Source organism: Monopterus albus, unplaced genomic scaffold, assembly GCF_001952655.1.
Source record: "Monopterus albus unplaced genomic scaffold, M_albus_1.0 scaffold251.1, whole genome shotgun sequence".
NCBI lineage: Eukaryota > Metazoa > Chordata > Actinopteri > Synbranchiformes > Synbranchidae > Monopterus > Monopterus albus.
This window is the reverse complement of record NW_018128131.1, coordinates 222,018-238,166: the sequence shown is the minus strand read 5'-3', so window position 1 is coordinate 238,166 and position 16,149 is coordinate 222,018. Positions and strand designations below refer to the sequence as shown.

Sequence of the window (16,149 nt, the reverse complement as noted above, 5' to 3'; positions counted from 1 at the left end):
GAACTTCTGCAAAACAAGTGCTTTAAGTGGTGCAAGCGTATGTTGTCACTCAAAAATTCAGATGAACCTAGAAAATAGTGAGTTTAATTCCTAAACAATCTGGAAGCAAGCACAACGCAGTGCAAATACAGAAAACAGGAAATGAGTACGGTTTACCGCAGGAAACAGCAGTCCCAAGAACGAGACACGATTTTAGGTTTAAGCTGAACTAAAGCCTAGAGTGTTTTCTAGGGAAACTAATCTTAAAAGGAGCAACGTCAAAGCTTTTGAAGTATGATAAGAAATTAATAATGTACTGAGATATGTTTATGTTGAGCGTGTCTTTAAAACTGCCGTGTCATTTAGAGCAATGGTTTCCCCTCATGGTTTGAAATAGGAAATTGTGCTTAGTAAAATTTAAGAGGAAATCATGAAAAAGTGTGAACCTGTGGCCTGACCTCTGTACCAAAGATTAATATGCATATGATGTGCAGCATGTGTCACTGTTGGTGAGGACAAAAGACTGAGACTTCAAGTCATCAGAAAGCAAATCAAACAATGAAACCGTATTTCGTAGAAAAATAGTACTCTTTATTATAAATTAATGAAACGTCCATACAAATATAAATAAGTGCAAAGTTTTATCAGTCTGCTTGCTTTGTCAACCTTCTCAAATATGTTCAAGCATCAACAGCCAGTGGTTTGGCTAGCAAGAGTACATCTTTATAAAAGACAGCACACAAACAGATTAACCATGTCATTTTCAATCATGTAAACTTTGGTTTAAGACAGATACCCACTACATCTTTGGTATATGTGTCCTCACCGCTGAAGCCGTACAAACTTCTGACTCAGCAGTGGTACTCATTTAAGAGCCTATAGTCATGTTGGTCATCTAACAAACTGTTACCTTGTTCAGGCAAGTTTGGCATACGCCCTTCCTCTAAAGAAAACATTAGTGACACATCATCTATTCACATTTTCTATTCTTAAAGCATCTTATAAGATTCTAGAAAAAAAAATAAAGGTTCAGCCCTTTCTCACTGTGGCTGGCACCCTGACAGCCAGCAGAGTCCACTCACTTGTGCTCTAATTTTCCATTGTCTGTGAATTTCCAGCGTTCACTTGGTCACAGGATGCTGGATGGATATGTCTAGTAAGTTCAAGATTATCACCCAATGTCAGCAAAAAAGCAAGTCTGATTGTAAAAGCCAGTCCAGCTTTAATGGACGGGGAATTTTCTAAGCTAGACAGTCTCACAGTTCACTGGTTAGCAGCAGCAGCAGAGGGAACCTGTGCGTCATCAGACTGTAGACAGCTGACTGTGAGCCTCACTTCCGTTTTCAGTAAGCAGAACGTCATCAGCGAGGCAGAGGAGAACGGGGGAGATCTCTCTTTCATACCCCCCCAGATTACAGCAGTGATCCCTTTCGCTTGGCCTTCTTTGTGGATTAGTCCCCAATCCAGTGTCTCTTCCTTAAGACACTACTGCCGACCTCTCTCTGAGAACTGCACACATCTTGTCAGTTTAAAACTGCTCCTTTTCACAAGCTCAGTCCTGGGACTTCCTTGACACTGCTTCATCATTACTCCTCAGACACTGTACATGACTACAAATGTAGCTGTACTGAAACCATCCAAGTCTCTGCCCCTTCAAGAGCATCAGCCCAACACCTCTAGATAGGAGCATCATACTCCTGGAGGAACTCCTTAAGAGGATGAGGAAGTTGGTCTCTTTTAGAAGAAATGTCCAAATGTCCATTGACTGTTTTCCTGCACAGGTGCTGCAAGGTGGACAAGCTACAGCAGAGAGGTTTGATGAGCTCCAGGGGGATCTTCTCCCCTCCAGCGTAAATGTAGTACATATTTCCACTGCGAGTGTTCCCTTTGCTCTGAGGCATATAGTAATGGATCAGTTTGAGGACACAGTCAAAATGGGGAACAGACTGAATGTTCTTAGGGTCTGTTTGTAGGTAAAAAGAAGCCATGTCACATTGAATACGCAGATTCTTGGTGCCTGATGTTGTCTTGACACTGAGGGTAAACAGGTGTCGGTTGTCTGAACTGTCCCGGATGAGGAAGGTGCCGGAGGCCTCGGCTGCCAGCATGGTATTGGCCTCCTTTCCTGTGATGGGACCCCAGTAGAACCCACTCTCCTGGAGCTTGTGGAGCGTGTCGAGGACCATCTGGTACTGCGTCTTAGAGGTGAAAGTCTTGTAACGGTGAGGCAGCCTCATGCTGGAATCCAATAGGCTGCTGCTCATTGCGGAGTCAAACTTGCTGTGAGTTACCATGGCGCTGTGCCCAATCTCTAGGTAGCCTGGGCAGCAGTGGGCGCCACACAGACAGGAGAAGAAGAGGAGGTGTCAGACAGAGGTTCAGAGTGTTGTCTGGGAGGACATGAAGAAGTCAGCTCTTAATCTGCCTGGAAAAGACAAGGAGTTCAGTGAGTTAGAGCTCTGTGTGGAAAATATGACACTACCCTTTAACATTCTGTTTAGAAGTTTAACTACACACTTGCACAAAGATCTGCTTTATTCGTGTTGAGACTAATACTTTTGGGCTGCTGCAGCTCTGTTTTCCCAGATGTGAAAGATCTGTACATCACATGTTTAAACATCTGGTGATAAATGTGCTCCAGAGTTTTTTATTATCCAAAAACCAAACCCTACCCAGCTTGTATGCCTACGTCCTGTGCTGGAGAGGAGCTGTGGTTTTAACACAGTCATTAACTAAACTGTTCCCAGTTAAATTCTAGCCGTTTCGGGGAAACTCGCGCGTGTGTGTGCGCGCGCGCGTCTGTGTAATCTGCCCTGGAGAGTCAGGCATCACGGTCAGTTCCAGTAAAAACGGTGTAATCTGGATTGCGCAATTTGCAATCCGTTCCCGGCTTCACTAAGCAAACTATCTCACTTAGATAACCATCTACTTACTTTTAAACCCTGCACTGATGTTGGGCATTATGTAGAAAGATAAAGAAATAATTAAATAAACAAAAGATCCTCACCTTCGATGCTTCTCCAAACTCGCTCTTTGAAAATAAATCCAAGTGCTCGGTCGTTGGATAGATGGCTGTTCACTGTCAGGAGAGTAAAAATGTTTCCAAGTTCTCTGGCAACAAACTCCAGGCCTGGACCTGTCGGTGTGTAGAGTGAACCTCGGTAAGCTGAGAGTTATAAGCGGGAGGTGGGGAGAAGTCCTCGCATGTGTGAGGTGGCTCCGCCTCCTCTTTCCAGTAAAGCCTCTCTCTGTTGGCAGATTGACAGGAAGCATGTCATTTTTTTTGTTTGTTTTTAAGGGATTCCTGCTATGAGAAGTGCCCTCCTCCCACTGCTCCTTCAAAATGAACTTCAAGAGTTACAAGCAGTACCTTTGTTAAGTATCTAGCTCTTTAGAATTGTATAACCAAATAATATAACAGGTAATAAATAGAATTCTTGTCTTTTTTTAATCTTAAAAACCAGCTATAAGATTAGAAAATCATACTATTACATACATATACATACATACATATGATATAGTCTTTTGTTTATTTATTTATGGGTGGAAGTTCTGCTTCAATGTCAAGGTGAGCTAATGTTTTACTCTGAGCTGAGGCAGCTTGTGTAGTAGGTTTCTGAGAAATTCGCTGTAATGATGGCTCACACATGCCCATAGAGGGCGCCACACAGGGGGAACTTCTTTCTGTTTCCCAGTAGCAGCAGCTGGTATCCAAGGGCAACGGGTTAGTATTTACTCACTGCTGCTAAATTTGATATCTGTTTCCCCTGTAGTGTGCGTAAAAGCTTTGAATATTTAGTGCTGCCCTAATATCCATAGGTGTAAGAAATATTAAAATGTACACTTTCATAACATATTTAGGCCTGGTTTGTCAGTTAATTAGTCATATTTACCATGTCATGCACACACCACTGCACAGCACAGATAGACTCAAGATACTAAACCTACTGTCGCAATACTGAAACATTTGCCTTTCAAGAATTGTACCAAACCCTATGAGCATTTATGAGTAATATATACACATTTTATGATATACAATATAGCAGCCATAAACCTAGTTATTATATATTTTACTGTTGACTCTCAACTATACAGTGACAAAAATAGAATCTAATTGTACTCTGTCCTCACACTTTCCTTAAGACTTTATGACTTTCTTTATCATTACTTTATAATAATTTGAATATCAGCGTCAAGCTGTCGAAAGAAAGTGTGACTTCATGTGAAGTCAGTCTAATCTTTGGCAACCTGCGTGTGAGCGATCAAGTGCTCATTCTGTCCACATCAGCTCCCTCCCTGCTGATTCAGCTATGACAATCACAGGTTTCAGGCGGTTATTGTAAAGCAGATTAACTCCAGGATACGGAGCTCACTTATTTTAATTATCTGTACAAGGCGGTGTTTTAAAACGCTGTAGCTTCTCAGCACAGACTGGTTCAGTGCTTAAAAAGATACTCAGCATCTGTTTTGGTGTTAGTTTTACCAAAACCATGGTTGGGAACAGGGCAGAGGGAAGGCCTTGTGGGCAATGAATTGACGTCACAGAGGCTGGTGGGTTTGGTAGAAGCCAGCTGTGTCCACAGAAGTGAGTCAGGTGTTGTTAGATTCAGACCACCAGGACATGGGTGGGGGAAGGGAAATCACAAGGACAGCTTTGGAACAGTCCACTTGTTTCCAGAAAATATATGGTGTCATCACCATGAGGCATGTATTCAGCATCCAGTCTCCTCCTAGGATCCTAATGGAGGTCAATATAAGGAAAAGGAGCAGTAAGTTGGCCATAAGTAGGGAAACAGTATGATTTAGCTCACCACATTTCCATGGAAACCACTATGCACATTATTACAGCATGCTGACTTGACATTTTAGCATGTATACTGTAATTTCCCAAGTCTATTACACTTTTAACAGGGTGGAATAAAAGGACTCTTAAGTGCAGTGAGGAAGAAGATGTTGACCCCAGACATGAAGCAAAAAAATTACTGCAAATGTTTAAAAAGTCAAGTCAAATCAAGTAAACAAACCAAAGGCAGAGTGTACTTAACCAAAGGTCAGTTGTTAAATGTCTGGTCAGTTCAGTCAGTGGAGACAAACCAAGTGACCTGGAGCTGAGAACCGTTCTGCTCTGCTGCCACAGCCAAACCTCTGAGGCAGAGTGTGAGGCTTGGCAGTGACATGTTCGGTGCTGTAGGCAACGCATGTGTGTGCACCTCTGTGTGTTTGATTTCCGGCAGGTTTGCAGAAAACACCCTTGTGCACATATGTTTTTCTAAATGAACATCCAGGCTCGAGTGAATGCATTTGCCCACTCTATGAATGACACAAAAACAAATGAGTTTCAATTCACATGCAAATTTGATAAATTCATCCCCAGTTTAGCAGATTAGGAAAGGCTGCATGATAATTTGTTGGTCCAGACCTTTGTTTAGTGAAAAGGGCAGCTGTTTAGGTTTTCCCACAGTGACTCAGAAATGTATTCTAGCTCATGGTTCCCGTAAACCCAGCGGGTAAGAGGGGGAACAAAGCAGACTTCACGACTGGAGAGAGGGGTGAAAAGCAGAAAAATGTTATTCAACAAAATATTATGGAGCGCCTCGGTCTAGCAGAATTTCACTGTACACAGAGATCTTTTAAAAGCTTTGCATGTTTTGCCAGTTTTATGAAATTATTTGCAAAGATGGCAGTTACAAATGTCACTTATTGTTTGATCAAGTGAACACAGTGAGGCCTGAATTTAGAATAAGCCAACAACACTAGCAAATAAATAATCCTACATGAACAAAGGGGTTGTAAGCGGAAACAATGGTACTGTGAGATGTGAACTATTAGAGTGGAACTGTTACTGACAATCTACAATATACAGGCAGGTTCCTGGCATATCAGTCAGCCTAGTTCCTGTTAGCTCTGTATTATTATCATGTACAGTAGCTGCACTTCCAGTTTCTACCTGCCTGCCTCCCTTGTTTTAAAGTCATTATTAGTCTACCGAGTAGCTTCACAGATGTAATACTGTAAAGCTTCCTTGTTCAACAAGACCATTTGTGTGTGATTACAATCAGCTCTCTCTCTGTGCCTTTCACTGTGTTGCCGTCAGTGTCGCCCTTTATGTGTTTCTGTGAATTATGGGAAGTGCCACGTGTGACCACCACAGCTGAGAATGAACAACATGCCACAGATCCCCAAGTGAGAACAGTGATTTTCACTTTTCAAAAAATATTCACAATATGTCTTTTTTTGTTGCTGGTTTCGAAATATGTGTTTTTATTTTATGTCGACTAGAAACATTTTAGAGTAACTTCTCGTAAATGAGGTGATAAAAGGAATTCTCTTAAGAGTGTTTTGTTCATGAGTGTCCGAGATGCATGTCTTCACACTGATTGCGCAACAACCACAGACCATTACCGTAAATTTACAAGGAAGAAAGCCTAGTTTTTATTTGTTTCTCATTTGCCTTCTTATTAAGAAGACACACGTTCTGTCAAGTGTGAAAGGTTTGCTGGTTGAGAATTTTAAAAACTAAAAGTAAAACAAGATAACATGGTAGAAACAGAAATAGATCACTGGCACAAACATTCACACAGAATGAGAATTTACAGTTAAATTAAACAAGTATAACCAGTAGAGAAAGTAACATCCTGCTCATTATATGTAGCCTTAAGAAGAAATGATTTCATGCACAGTACAAATTGTTCTCTCAACTGTATTTCTGTATGCAAATCCGCCTCCACCCTTCTGGACAACACATGAGTGCTTCTTATTTAAATTAGCAGGTTACTAAGTGGATGACTGGCATTCCATGATCTGAAAAGGTGTAAGCATTGGCAGTGATATCTGGTGTAACATGCTGGGGTCATAAAGCGCTTACTATTCCTTCTTGCATATCATGTGGGCTCTATTTATGGCCGTGAGTATCATCACTGTCACAACTGCTTCTGGGAAGAGCTAAAAGCAGAACACAGAGCCATTAACTTGTACCTTCACACCCAGACAATTATATTTAACAGTCTCAGCTATTCAACTTAAGTATGTGACCTGTCTACCTTAGTTCAAACAGGCAGCTTCTTGTTTGTTTGTTTTCTGTTTATTTGTTTATTTATTCCAATAAGTTCATAGATTATCAACATCATAAAATGTGTCTATCTCAGAACAGTTGTTTATCAAAGGCATTTCACATTGTTAAGATGGGTTTTTTAATAAAATATTTCATTCCTTATTTTATGACATACTTTGTTTTGTTATTTCATGTTTGCTTTGACAGAAAATAACCAGCAAACCTTTCAGCTTTAGGCAGTGCTCCAATATTTACATTACACCCCTCTGTGGCCCACTGACAGAGCCAGTGCCAATTCTGCTCTTCTCAAGGTGAAGAGGAGAAGGAGGGAAACAGTTTTTAGATGTCACAACAGGAGCCCTGGTGTCATTGACAGATGGCTTCGTGGGTTGGGCACATTTCTAAAGTCTGTATAGTTATTTATTTTGTGCTTTTCTTTTCCTGGCACAAGTCAATTAATATAAGAAATGTCTTGTGCTGTTGTGATAAATTGCAACCAGAAGAGTATGTAGGTCAGTTACTAATATTTTAGCTATGTGACAGTGAGCTGGGAGCGTTGGCAAGGGCTGCGATTAAGACTGACATCAGATGACTGACTTCCAAGAGATGTGCAGTGGAATTTCAAAACCATCGCTTTCCAAATCACATATATATGACATAGTGTGGACATGTAGGGCTAAGTTGTGAAAAAGGACACAGGAAATGCACACTGTGATTCCATCACTTTCACTGCATAGTGCTGAGGAAGAAGTTAAAGAAAGAAATGAATGTCATAAGCATCATCAGGTCCTGGGTTCAAGTGTGTGCCACAATGTGGTTGCTAAACACAAGACATCTCAACATTTATTGGAAAGCTGAAGTTCAAATGTTTGAGGTTATAGTGTGTAAGATGATAGGCAGGGAACCACATCTCATTCTTCAGTTTTATGGGATTACAGACATGAGACACAACCTAAAAAGATTAAGTAGTGCAAAACGTTAAAGGAATAGTACAACATCCAAACTTTTTTTTTTACTTTCTTGCCCAGAGTTAGATAAAAAGATTGATACACTTGACATGTCTGCATAGTAAATGTGAAGCTAGTGCCAACAGTCAGTTAGCTTAAGTAGCATTTGCTTTATCTGTACAAAAACAAAAGTGTCACAACAACAATTTATTATTATTTTAATCTGTTAACTGTTTTGTTCTTCAGTTTTTGTACAGGGTTGTTACAGGTACCGGTACCTTCGAACAGAGACAGTTTAGCTGTACCCCCATTTCTAGTCTGGTGTGCTAAGCTAACTGTCTGCTGACTGGAGCTTCATAATTAGCATATAAAGAGATGTCAGTGGTGCCTCTTTTACTCTGGGCAAGAAAGTGAATACGTACATTTCCCAAATTTAAGGACTATCCTTTTAATACATCTGACAATATATGAGTCATGTGCAAACTACAGGGAAAACTAAACACCCTGGTGTAAACCACATGTCCAGGATTACAGCCTGCACTTCTTTGATCTCTGCACTTTCCATCTGAATAAGTTTAAGATTTGTTGAGTAAAATTGTTAACAAAATAATACATTAGGATTAGTTTTAATATTAGACTGAATTAAGAATTTAGTTAGTAGAAGATTGATACTATGTTTGTTGATTAGTTAACTTGTTTGTTTACTGTGTGTGCATATGATTATTCTATCATATTAAGAAAATGAATAATTAGGATTTAGTTTAGAGCATACATAAGTTTATATATTTTACTCTCACAGTTGTGTTTATGTTTATGTAGTTACATATCACCTCAAGTCTGCATTGAATCACTGGTCAGTATTTACTGTGTTAGCCAACTGGGGACTGTTTAACAGCAAGGGAGACTGATTCACTAAACACTGAGAACTCATTAGATTTACAGCTTTAGCAAAGAGGGTTCACAGTTGTTTTATGATCACCACCTGGCTGAAGAGGCCAGGGAATTTGGGGTCACTGGGACACTAGGGGTAAGAAACAGAGATTAGATCTGAGGCCAGGAAGAGAAAAGACAACTTTAAAAGACAGGGCCATATACAGACACACAGGCAAGATAGTTTAGTAGCCAAATGGAAAGCCATGTTTTATAGAGTGTAGTTAGTTAGTTGGAAACAAAGAGGTGAGTGTAGGAATTTTAGACAGAGTAGGATTTCCTCTCTCTATAGGAAGCTGCCTTTCCCATTGGAGCAGGAAGGATGCAGAAGGGGGACGGATGGATAGATGGACCAATGGAGCAACCCGAGAGGACCAGACCAGCCTACAATTGCACATTTCAAATTGTATAAGTAACTGGGTTTCAGGAGGGTAGGTGTTCTTTCTCGTCCTGAAGACGAATTGAACAGGTTTTGCTGTTGAGGTTAGGGCTTCAGATAGAGATGGAACCCAGAGCTCTGTAAATTGCTTTATTCGATGGTCTGTTTAGTTATGATAATAAATGTTTGAAAATTGATATTTGATTCCGATTATTCTTCATGAAGAACACGCTACAGATTCTACCACCATGATGATACAAGCTGTGCCTGGAGAATGCAGATCTGCCCGTTCCTCCAAGACGTTCAGTGTCCAGATCAAGATCAACTGCTGCCTCAAACATTCGAATTGCATCATGGCAGATAATATGATTGATCTGAAGCTGCCCGCCTATCTCGGCTCGCCTTGCCGCTGCCGCCACCATCCATTTATCAGTATCAAATGCTTGGAAACAAAGGGGGCCAGTGACATAATCAGGATTTTCAAAATGGACTTTGATTCCCACAAAACCCAGAAATAGCTGGCTGATGTCACTGGCAGATGGTAACAAATCTGTCTACACTGTAATAGCAGGTTGGCAAAGAGATGCTGCTAACTGAGAACACCTTGTGAAATGCATTCAAGCGAAGAGCTTGTTCTATCAAATCATACAAATTGTACACATTGAGACTGTACACCTGTGTGGATGTACGCACCATGCAAATAGAATAATATTCTGGTTATCCATATGCATCCATGAGCACATGCAAACACAGACACACACACTTTAGTAGTAATATGATCCTGAGCTGTGCCAGTAAGTCTGACATTTCCGGATAGATTTAGTGTGTACGTGCTTCATTCACACACAGATTAAGAGTGGTGATAGAGGCCTGTTATATGTGTCAGGCAGAAAATAGGGCCATTTTGGTGAATTAGAGGGGATTTTACCTGGAAGATGCTGTAGCCTACTGTAACTCTGCAAGAGCCAGACCTTGAATACCCATTTTCCTTTTGCTGATAAGTCACCCTTTTCCTTCAACTGTCCATTGTCTACAGGGCTTGACTCAGTCACAGATGTGATGAGGATACTGCACAGGATGCATCATTCACTACGAGGGAAGCTTTGACCTTAGCTATTCTCTCAGTTGGTAAGTGATTCCCTACGTATGTCTGGGCTTTTGATGAACATGCACGGCATCTCTTCATGGCAGACACGATGAAGTCACGTCAGGGGACTATTACTGACTACAAGCCATTAGTTGTGTTGAATAGAGCCTGTTGTTGCTGGTGCAGGTAGGTTCCAGCTCTGAGCTCTGCTGGACTGGATTCCACTCTTTCATCTTCTCAGTCATCATCCGTGAGTGTTTCCCCCTATGTTTTAGCTTCTAATAAAATTGCAGCTGCATTGTCGGTCAGCATCTATGCCTTTGTTCTTCATTTAAAGCTCTGTTCTCTTTGTTCCTCAGACCGGTGGCTGGAACAATCCAATTTTCTCTCTCTACCCAGCTTTATAGATGTTCAAACTCCAAGACCTTGAGGTCTGTTACCTCTGAAAACAGACACATACTGTCCTCAAGAGGCCTTACCAAGGGAGCTCCTATGTCTTCTTCATATTTGAAATGTTGATTCTGATTACATTCTTCACAGAGAAATGAGGCTTTTTACTTTGATTCTGCCCCTCAAATGCTGCAGGCGATCGTCATTTTCCAAGAGTAACAAAGGCAAGAACGAGAAATAAGAGTGCTGCAGTAAGCTGGTCCAGAATCAGCAATCAGAGACCCATGCCTTCAAGACCCCACCTCTTTCTTTTTGGAGGGCATTTCTTTTTGTCCCCTTCTCACTGGGCACTCCCTGTAGACAGGAAATTCTTCTGTAGCCTCTCAAGACCAGGGCCTCTTTTTTCCCCCATTCTTAGGTAGAAATTTTGGAAGTAGGGTACAGTCTGTCCCAGCCTGCATGTAAACAAACAATCTGCCTGTTCCAGGATTTTTCCATCTTATCCAGCAGTTCTAATCCCTGTAATTATTAAGATGCACAATACGATACAATAAACATAGGATAATGTGCATGATACCCCATTAAGATGTGACATAAATTACAAAGATCCTGCAGGACAATGTTTTTCTTTTACACCATATAAAAAAGAAAAGAAAAGAGACATTTTCTAGAATTAGAGCCACCCACAGCACAATGAATGTGCAGAAGAGAAAAAAATCCACACACATTTTTGCACTCGGACAAACAACCTATTCATACAGTTTTTCTTCAGTCCTGCATCAGCAAGTTCACCACCAAAAATACTGTATACAAAAAAAAAAAGAAAGAAAAAAGTTGATTCCCCTTTCCAGTAAATCTAATTGCACCCAGACAGTGTCTATCATTCTGCTCAGTTAAATTCAATTTCTTGAAGTGATTATATTCAAGAACAAATACTTAGATTTAAACTTAAGATGGCTGCACCATTTCTCCGCTGTAATCCAAGAATGCCAGTAACTGCTGATAGTATACTGTCTACGGTATCACTTAAATCTTTTACAGCTCCTTTTATTTGCAACGCTTGACTCTTTATCATTCATAACTGGTCATAAACACTTTCATATTCAAGTCATTGTGTCAGGATTTACTAGGAAGTAGTAAATGGTGCAATGATGAAAGATTCACTGACAATTTCAGCTACAAACTAGAAGAAGGGCCATAGATCTCGTTTTCTTTTCTGCTGCAGATGTTTTGCAAGATTTTGTATGTAGGGAATTTTCAAACTTACACAACTGCATATTTATGGGAAAATACCTGAAACTGAATCAGTAAATGTTCCACATCGGAGCAGTATTTTACTCCCTGCACTGCACACAAGCCAAGTTCTACAGGTTTTTACTTTCACTGATATAACTTTTAGTCCCAATAGCTGGCTTACAAGCAACGCTAAGATGTTGTAATAAACTGTGAATAAGATGTTTGCATGGTTATATGAGTATGTGTCAGGCAGAGAGTCGGCGAAAGATATAAGGAGAGAGATAGTGGGAAGAGGGGAGGGGAGGGATACACTTTGTTGTGGCTGCTTTTAACTCCCTTTCTCAGAACTCCTGCCCTGAGGATGAATTCAGTGTCCCTTAGCATCACAGCAGATTCCTAAAGTGATTTGAGCAGGATTTTTCCTTCCAGTAAAACAGAAATACATCTGTCAGCACAGCACCTAAAGTGTATACAGTATGCACATAAAACACTACAATATGCATTATTTCAAAGACGTCTGAGCTACAAAGGGCTCCAGTCAGTCTGCAAGCATTTTTCTGTGTGTGCAAGTAGTGCTATGGGAGATTTGATGTTGTTCTCCGAAATGTCCAAAAACAATGATGATACTTGACATGACTGACAGCTTTAAACACCCAAATGTCAACTTTAAAGCAACACCCTTTTGTAGATTAACTTGGTAATTGTGTGCAAAGCTTAAAATTAAGAGACCTGTAAAAGCAGCTGTGAAATGGATTGCATGAAAATGTCCACCAAGTTGAGTTGCATTTCTGTTTGTGTGTGCATGCCTGTCTGTGTGTAACATTCTTTGCCTGCATAAGCCTATTCAAGAAAAAGCCCTTCTCATGCCAGCTGAGGTCAGATCCGGACACCACGGGGTACACTCTTCTCCTGCTGCAGTGGGCCAAGAGGCAGGGGGAGGCCTCTAGCGCTTCTGGGAAACAGTCTGGGCCTATTTGGAGCCTGACTGCTCTCATATGTCTCCACTTACTGGAGGAGACGGAGGATCCCGCTGTCTGGCCTATGAGAGCTGCTGCAGGCCTAGGCCTTTCCCCCTTCATCAGCATAACCACAGAGAAGTGAGTTCACCGAGCAGAACTGTCATGACAGCATGACTGAGTAGTGTGGTTGAATGTGTTTCAGTGCACTGAGGTCAGGTGTGGTATAGCGTTGTGCCACTTTATATTTTGTTTTAAAAGAACATTTGACCTTGCTACATCCCTCTGGTTACAGTTTTTCAAATATTTCCTTACAGTACAGTATGTACGCTCTCCTTCTATTGTTTCTTTTTAATCCATTCTGGGTTAAGACTGATGAAACCTTCCCTTCTACTGTACAGTAGATCATGTTCCTCTTCTCATGCACAGAAACCTCACCCTTACAAAAAAAGACGTGTGAGTACATTGTCTATTCATGTGCCTACTTACCCACTCTGCAGTGAGAAATACGAGAAGTGAAGAACAGCGCAGACAGTAAAGAAAACAAAGACCTCCATGCGGCTGCTTCCCCACCACCACCACCAGCGCCACCGCCACACATTCTCTCAACTTTTTTTTTCTTCATCTTGTTCTTGCTATGGCAACATGCCTCTCATTTCCCATCAGTCATGGTCACCACCTTGGCCCTGCTCTGTAATTCTCAAAAGCGTCATTGTCATTGTGTTTTACAGCTGTGGTGCAAAATATTGTTTGACTGCAATTGTGCAAAGATGGTTATGGGCAATTTCTCATCCACCTTTTAGAACAAAGCTCTGTTCATTTAATACAGCAGGGCGGACATTTATTAGTATGTTCTGATGCAAATCAGGAGTCTGTCTTGCTATTTTATCTTTTTAATGCACACCTGGAACAAAGTGTTTCATAAACTATACTCATGCTCCCCCAAAACACTGCAGCTGATAGCCCAAAGGAAAATATCATACAAATATGTAGAGCCTATTCATTTAGCCTTAATTTAGGGTGTAATTAGGTTTTAGAAATGTAATCTGTCGCAGATCAAAGGCTTTTGAAAGCAATGTTCTCAGTTTTTGCCTTCTGCTGCTGCTGCTCAGATAAACACGTCAACTTGAATAAACTCAGGTTTAAAACCAGAACTACTGTAGCTTTTTATTTTATCACTATACTGTGCTGTATGTGTGTGCCTCACATTTACTGTGAATGTAAAACTGGGACTGAAGCTAATGTGTATTATTAAAATTGCATTTGTAACAATTGATTACAAATATTAAGTTAAATGTAAGAAACAAAAACATCTGAGTCAGTTTAAAGGGGATCTGCTGCAACCTGCTTGTCCATCCATCATGCCTAATGTAATGTGGAAACAATGTGTGCACATATCTTTCACAATAATGTATCTACTGTTTTTCATGATAAGGGAATTTTCTCAACAAGCAGAAATTTAAGATAATTTCTTTTTCATACAGACATTTTATAATACCCATAATGTCTGAGGCAATCTTAGGAGACACCAACGTAAATCCAGCAATACGTGTGTTCAACTTTATTTTAGTCCAAATAACTACATGCATGTCTTACATCACAGTGTGTCACAGAATTTATGTCCTGCTGTTTCCTGAATGCTTGTTCTACTGAGAAAAAAGTCATTTCTATTGATTGCTTTTCCAGGCATCATTTAATATGATACATATTCACTTGTAAATATTGACCTCTCTCTGCTGCCCTGACATTTGTGCCATAAATACTTTAGAAGCAAGCTTGTGAAATAATATGAAATGTTATGAAGCTGTAAATCAAGGCTGGTTTTAAACTGTAACAGAAGACTATTTTTTTGAGGGTAAATGTGGCTGGAGGTAATTCAAACTTTGCATGATGTGTGCTGGTCTGAGTTGTGTGCAATTACAATAGAGAGGGGGATGATGGGATGCAACCATGTGGAAGTAGAATTTAGTATTTAATTAGTGATTGATTTGCAGGCTTTAATTCAGCTGTAATTAACAAGCATTATACAGACATGGCCAAAAATAATGATGCCACTGCATTTATGTCAGATAACGCACCACTTCTCCCAAAATATTTTTTGCAAACACAAACGCTTTGGTTTCTTGTGTTTATTTTAAGTCAAGTCAAGATTTTTATTTGCCATTTATGCATAAACAGACAGTCTAGGCATATAGGAATTCTTGTGCAGCTCTCTTCTGGAGACAGGTAAGGAGTCAAAAGCCAGAAAGAACACTTAGTCTAAAATAAAAAGTTACATAAAGGTAACAAAGCATTAAAAACCACAATACACAAAAATAGGGTAATAGTATTTTCCCCAGTGACCTTCAAACATCGCACCTAGTAATTCACATGGTGGAGTTGGATATGTCATTACACTTGTTGAGGTAGTGAGGGGTTATAACATACTAAAACACAGTTTATATTCAGGCCTGTTTACATTGCTTGGTACAAAATGTCCTGCTATTATTCAGGTCCCTCAAGACAACACTGTTGATGAGATGCTCTTATAAAAATACCTGGTGGAACATTTCTGTATTATTATTATTGTGCATGTCTAGTGAGGGGTTATTGCACATATTTTCTCACATTTTCGTATTTGCCATTAGTCTTACTGCGGCAGGGAAAAAGCTGTTGTAAAGTCTTGTTCTGCGTGTGAGGATACTGTCCGCCCTGCTGTGCCTGAGGCTCTGGGTGCAGTTTTTGTGTCTGAGCAGAGTGTGAGCTGGGTGGTGTGGATCTACGAGTATGTTCTCTGTCCTTTTACAACAGCGCTGTGTGTATAGTGTGTCCATAGCAGGCAGTTCAGTCCCAGTGAACCTCTCTGCAGTCTTTATGACCCTTTGAAGAGCCTTTCTCTCTGCCTGTGTGGTGTTACCATACCAGACTGTGATGCCAGTAGTGAGGATGCTCTCTACCAGTCCTCTATAAGCCTGGGTGAGAGGGTGATGGTTCAGCCCAGCTTTTCTGAGCTGCCTGAGAGCAAAGAATTGTCTGAGAACCACAATAGTAGAAAAGCCTGGACAGTCTCAAGGCTCCAAGTCCATCTCCAGAGATCTGGCTGCTCCTATATCCACTGTGCGCAACATTGTCAAGACGTTTACAGCCCATGATGCTGTAGCTGATCTTCCTGGATGTGGATGAAAGAGAAAAACAGATGTTTGAATGGTGGATAA

General features: G+C 40.6%; 1 protein-coding gene across 1 annotated transcript; it reads right to left on the bottom strand.

The window, feature by feature from the left end:
- Positions 1-219: 219 nt before the first annotated feature.
- Positions 220-3,181, bottom strand: socs3a (suppressor of cytokine signaling 3a). The gene is made up of 2 exons (XM_020620997.1): positions 2,987-3,181; positions 220-2,404 (listed from the first exon to the last, which is right to left on the bottom strand). Exon 2 carries the CDS (start codon positions 2,271-2,273, stop codon positions 1,656-1,658), a length of 618 nt encoding a protein of 205 aa, XP_020476653.1. The 5' UTR covers positions 2,274-2,404; positions 2,987-3,181; the 3' UTR covers positions 220-1,655.
- Positions 3,182-16,149: the final 12,968 nt, after the last annotated feature.

What these genes read in the sequence shown, in the direction of transcription:
- socs3a (XM_020620997.1), bottom strand. Translation starts at nt 2,273, where the DNA reads ATGGTAACTCACAGCAAGTTTGACTCCGCAATGAGCAGCAGCCTATTG.